This window comes from Trichoderma gamsii (assembly GCF_001481775.2).
Source record: "Trichoderma gamsii strain T6085 chromosome Unknown Scaffold_126.2, whole genome shotgun sequence".
NCBI lineage: Eukaryota > Fungi > Ascomycota > Sordariomycetes > Hypocreales > Hypocreaceae > Trichoderma > Trichoderma gamsii.
The window spans coordinates 1-5567 of record NW_020171463.1 but is presented as its reverse complement, the minus strand read 5'-3'; the positions used below and the strand labels follow the sequence as shown (position 1 = coordinate 5567).

The following is a 5567-nucleotide window of genomic DNA, read 5'->3' as shown; positions in this document are numbered from 1 at the left end:
CACAGAGCGTTCATAAATAAGTGGAGAGTGTGGCTTCTTACGGGTCTGTACGGAGCAGGAGATATGCTATCAATCCATTAGCCTTGTTTCCAGCGCATTTGTTGTATAAATTCCAGACACCTGGCATGCCTTCACTCTTCAACAATCTTCTTCCATTTCTCTGCAACTTCCTGCCCCAGGAACTCAAGTGCTCCCAGCAAATCACTACCCACCAATCAGAGTGTGGCGGATCATTATGTCTGCCACCGACCCCGGATTCATCGCAGCGCTTGCTGAAGCGCAACAAAGCTTTGACGCAGGGGGCATCCCGGTCGGTGGTGCTGTTGTGAGCCCCAGCGGAGAGCTTCTCGGCAGGGGCCACAACCGGCGCGTGCAAGAGGGGAGCCTGATCTTGCATGTAGGTCCCCAATCTCAGTAGTCCCTACCCTCCCCTAACTCCCCAGTCTCTCTCTTTCTTTTCAATCTCGCTGCCCCATGCGTTTTTTTTTTATATTATTATGGGAAGAGGAAAGGGGGAAGAGGGCAAACGTTTAGACTGAACCATGATGGATACAGGGCGAGACGGCCGCTTTCGAAAATGCCAAGCATCTTCCCATCAGCGCCTTCAAGGATTCCACAATCTACACAACTCTGTCGCCTTGCCCCATGTGCGCTGGAGCCATGGTGTTTTTTGGGGTCAGAAAAGTTGTTATTGGCGAAAACAAGAACATGGCTGGCAGGGAGGGCTATCTACGTTCACACGGGATCGAGGTTGTAGTGCTGGGGGATGAGAGGTGTGAAAGGCTCTTGGATGATTTCATCCGCAACAAGCCTGACATTTGGTGAGTCCCCCACATCAATTACTTACTCATTCCCGAATACCCAAACGTCTGACGTTCTGCAGGAATAGTGGCGTGGCCTCCTAAGGGCCAAGTTAGTGGTAGCTGAGATCAATATACACGTATTTTATTCATTGGTAGACAAGGAGTGTATAAAACTTTTTTGTTTCAAGCTCTAGATCTCGAGTCAATGCCTATTTTGTTGTGTGTGGCAACATTGTCGGCATCAAGTGCTCCGGCAGCACCTAGAGATGCTGCCTTTTTGGGATTCTTTGCCTTGAATTCGTCACATGCTTGTCCCATCGTCACGAAGTGAACACCGTCGTGCTTTGAAAAGTACTCAATCAGTCTGTTAACACAAGAATCAGTCATCTCATCATGCCCTCAATCGGATTGCCAATGTGTCTACCGTTCATGCATCAAAAGGACATGCGGGCGTCCGGAGACGTCCGGGTGGATAGTAAGTGGCAAGACGAACTCGTCGTGCTCGCGGTAAAAGTAGTCAAAGTGGTCGCGCCATATGTCCTCGATGTCTCTCGGGTTAACAAAGCCGTGGCTATTGGGCGCCTTTTTGATGAACATCATGGGCGGAAGGTCATCCAGATACCAATTGGATGGAATCTCCACCAGTCCCGTCTCTGTGCCGTATTTCAGCGGCTTCATCCAGTCGGTGGCCTTTTTCGTGTAGTCTATCTTGGTCCAAGAATCGCCTGTCCGAAGATAATGGCACTGACAATCTTCGTAGCTCATGCTGTGATCGTACTCTATGCCGTAGTCAAGCAGAAGCTCGGCGCCCTCTCGGCTGGTCTCCCACCTAGGTTTCCCGCCGCTTCTTGTCAGAACTCGTCGCGCGACATGACGGACAGGCAAGGGGAAGCAGCATACCATGGAGCGACACTACCGCGAGGTGGCTTCCCTGCGAACCCAGTCAGTAGACGATACGTCTTGTCGAGCACGTCGCGCTGCTGCTCAATGGTCATGTCGGCCGGGTTCTCGTGCGAGTATCCATGCAAGCCGATCTCGTGGCCGGCATCCCGAACAGCTGCCATGTCTTGCGGGAATGACTCGAGACTATGGCCCGGAATGAACCAGGTTGCCTTGATTTGGTACTTGTCGAACATCTTCAGCAGCCGTCTCGTGCCGACTGTGGCCGCCCACACCCCTGAAGCGGCGATCAGCATATTTAGTTCCGACATGTCATGAGGAAAGGCTGCTGGAGCGCACCGCGACTGATGTCATTCACGGAGTCTTCGCCGCCATAAGAGCCGAGCCACCCCGCGACAGCATCAACGTCCACGCCGTAGGTTATGAGAACGCGCTTTGGGCCCATGCTGTGATGTGCCAGAAGTGACAAGGAGGATGCTGGAGGCAGGGGAAAGTGGTTCGAGGACCCAAAACAGACAGCTCGAGGGCGAGTCTGGGAACAAATCAGTAAATCGTGGGCACAATGAGAGGACCCTGGCGGGTATTTATTAGCTCGTTCAAGGGGAAAGGAGCCCACGAGAACATGTCTAATTTGTAGAAAACAAGGCTCATTGAATGAACCTCAATGGTCGAAAGGGTGCGCATCAGCACCATTTCAGGCGAATCGCCAACTCCATGGTGTGTTGCCTATTTAGGAAACTATAGCCTCTTAACCACCGACCTCGGGACTTGGACAAAACCTGGGCATCATGGCCATTTTGGGCTTCATGCTTGGCAAGGTGCTATAAAGGATTCATCGAACCGTTTGATCCATCGTGATGGCTCTGGACGCTTTTGATTCATTATGAGCGTCGAAGCTTTGAGAACTGAACATGTCGGTTTTTATGACAAGCATTTCAGCGTAAGATACACCAAGCACCAGCTTTCTGTTCTGCCATTGGGGGCGAGAGCGAAGTTGTTGAGCACTACAGATACTGACCTTTTCTTCCTAAATCTTGCAGCGACAACCCCGTCAAAGAAGGGAGTGTGGAATCTCTGCTCGCAAGCCTTGGCTTGAGCATTGATCCATCAGAGGCTCAAGATTTCCGCAGACTCCTGGCCGCTGTTCATGACTGCGCCGAGACCGTGGCTGCCTTGCCGGACTACCAGCTTAATTCTCGGCTAAGTCGCTACCCGCGCCAGAATATACGGCAACCAGCAGCAGAGGAGGAGGAGCAGGGGCTGGGCCAAGCCTGGGCGCACCGCTTCTTCATCGCCGGAGATCGCGAGGGTGGTGGCCGCCTGATCGGCAGATCCGTCAATCTCAAGGATGTGATTGCCGTTGCTGGCGTGCCGCAGCTGCAAGGGAGCCGTGTAATTCCATCCTGGACCCCCGAGTTTGACGCCACGGTGGTTACGCGACTGCTGGAAGCCGGGGCTGACATCCGCGGGACGTCGACCTGCGAGGACCTGTGCCACTCGACGTCCTCGTTTACGAGCGCGCAAGGCACAGTTGAGAACCCGCATGCTCGGGGATATTCGGCCGGAGGCAGCACTTCTGGGGGCGCAGCTCTCGTGGCAGCTGGATTGGTAGATGTGACGATAGGGACCGACCAGGGCGGCAGCATCCGAGTCCCTGCAGCCATGTGCGGTTGTAAGTACACGTTAACTACCATACATTGCTGAAGTGTATATGTCAGGCTGACCACTTGTTCTTGTTCGTGTCTCTCCAGGTGTGGGGATCAAGCCCACACACGGCCGCGTCCCCTTTACGGGCATAAGCAGCGGCGACGCCTTGGACGACCACGTTGGTCCTATGACACGAAACACCCTAGACGCGGCTCTGTGCCTGGACGTGATCAGTGGCTACGATGGTATCGATGATAGGGCGTTGGCCAGCCCCAAGCCGGGTTCTACAAACTTTGCAGCCACCATTTCACAAGGCTCTGCTACTCGCCTGGATGGTTTCCGAGTCGGCCTGATCACGGAAGCATTCCAACATGCGTCACTGGATCCTGTCATCCGAGAAGCGGTTCTGGCTGCCGCGAAGCGGTTTCAAGACCTTGGTGCTGTCGTGGAAGACGTGTCCATCCCAGACCACAACCTAGGCCCTGCCATATGGACGATCCAACAGCGAATTTCCGGCACACAGACTCTTCTCGGCCGCAATACGGGTAGGAGGGAGCTTTATCCCACGGGACTTCATGGTAAAACCCTGCCATGGACCGCCGATTCGTTCAGAAGATCGTCAACTTCTACGAAAAACGTCATCATCAATGGCCTGCACCTCATGTCAGAGTTTCCCGGCCTCTACGGCAAGAGTGTTAATATCGGGCGGCAACTACGCGATGCGTACGAGGCAGTATTTCGGGAATACGACGTCTTGATCACGCCGACCGTCCCTGTCGTGGCCCCCAGGCATGGACGGCGCGGCGGACTCCCCATTGAATCCGCAACGCCGAGTATGGGACTGACAATCAACACGGCCATTTTCAACGTCACGGGCCACCCGGCCATGTCGATACCTGTTGGCTTCGCACCAGCCAAAGACGACAAAACCGTTTTGCTGCCCATGGGGATGCAGCTTGTCGGAGGGTTGTGGCAGGAGTTGAAGATCCTGAGGGCTGGCCATGTGTGGGAGTCGTGCTTTGATTGGAGACACAATGTACAGCATACCGAAGGACTAGACTAGGGCACACGGCACACGGCACAAGTTCATGTTCTTGTACCTCTTGCTTGGAACCTATATGTGTGGTATATTGTTGCCAAACTTACGCTCTGTTGGTCATATTTCAGGAATTGGCCGAGTCTCTGGCCTCCTATAAACGCCGCGCCACCAGTATCGTTACAATGTAGAATGGATACCTTATTATAGGCCGTCTGTTTCTTCCCTGGATGCCGATATCTCTGGCATTGAACGACCACATCTTGTCCCATCAAATTTTGGTACATGACAATGGCACGGGGCCGGGCCCGAAATTACACGTAGGCTCGGTGACCTGGGGCGGGGCTTTAGTTAAAAATTCCTCATCCACTGTGGGGAGTGGAGTTCAAGTTCAGCGTCTACCCTTCCATTCACTAAAGAATTCAGACGTAGCGGCCATTTTACATGTAAACAACAGTGCTTGGCCTTAACACACTGTGTTGTTTTTGTGTGCTAAAGAGGAGGAAGAACTCGCATTACTCCTCGAAAAGCGGACTACAATCATCAGAGGAAAGCTCTCATCTCAAACCTAAGGGTGGCTAGGCAAGCTCCAAGCTAGCGCCACCAATCAGGATGAGCACAAGTCTAACGACCTTCAGCCAGGGTCAATATTTGCTGAGCTTCCGTCGTTGGAAGAAACCCGGCGAGAATCACTGTCTGAGGAGCTTGAACCGGAGTCAGAGGCTATTCCGCAAGTGGATGAGGTTACCTAGGAAAAAACAGCCGTTTACAGAGCGGGTCAAACTATATGACGACCTAAGTCACTAATATCCTAAATAGTTAGTGGCTTATAAGATTCCTAAGGGATAAACTTAGTCTATGGTTTATATTAGCGGATTAGTTAAGAGACTTATAAGTAATAAGTAATAATAATAATATTACTTAAAGAGTAAGCTATAAAGTATATTATAATCTTAATTTTATATTAATAATTAACTATTTAAGTTATTTAAATAAGTGTAAAGAAGTAAACTTATATATTTAATTAATTTAAATAAGATTAAGGGAATAATCTTTAATTTAATTAAGGATTAATATTTATTTTATTAATTTTATAATAAATTAAGAAAATAATTCTTAATTTATTTTTAATTAATTACCCAGTTTTAAGTTAATTTAATTCCGCTTACCCTATAGGTTTA

General features: G+C 50.8%; 3 protein-coding genes across 3 annotated transcripts; 2 read left to right on the top strand and 1 right to left on the bottom strand.

Annotated features, from left to right (window-relative positions):
- Positions 1-235: 235 nt before the first annotated feature.
- Positions 236-905, top strand: TGAM01_v211158 (cytidine and deoxycytidylate deaminase zinc-binding region; the record flags this gene model as incomplete). The annotated part of the gene is made up of 3 exons (XM_024551009.1): positions 236-397; positions 556-821; positions 884-905. The coding sequence occupies 3 exons, from the start codon at positions 236-238 to the stop codon at positions 903-905; spliced, it is 450 nt and encodes a 149-aa protein (XP_024404249.1).
- An 81-nt stretch (positions 906-986) lies between these two features.
- On the bottom strand, positions 987-2148 carry TGAM01_v211157 (polysaccharide deacetylase family protein; the record flags this gene model as incomplete). The annotated part of the gene is made up of 5 exons (XM_024551008.1): positions 987-1167; positions 1228-1507; positions 1553-1632; positions 1704-1980; positions 2043-2148. 5 exons carry the CDS (start codon positions 2146-2148, stop codon positions 987-989), a joined length of 924 nt encoding a protein of 307 aa, XP_024404248.1.
- A 219-nt stretch (positions 2149-2367) lies between these two features.
- TGAM01_v211156 (amidase) lies at positions 2368-4413 on the top strand (the record flags this gene model as incomplete). The annotated part of the gene is made up of 3 exons (XM_024551007.1): positions 2368-2420; positions 2744-3375; positions 3455-4413. The coding sequence occupies 3 exons, from the start codon at positions 2368-2370 to the stop codon at positions 4411-4413; spliced, it is 1644 nt and encodes a 547-aa protein (XP_024404247.1).
- Positions 4414-5567: the final 1154 nt, after the last annotated feature.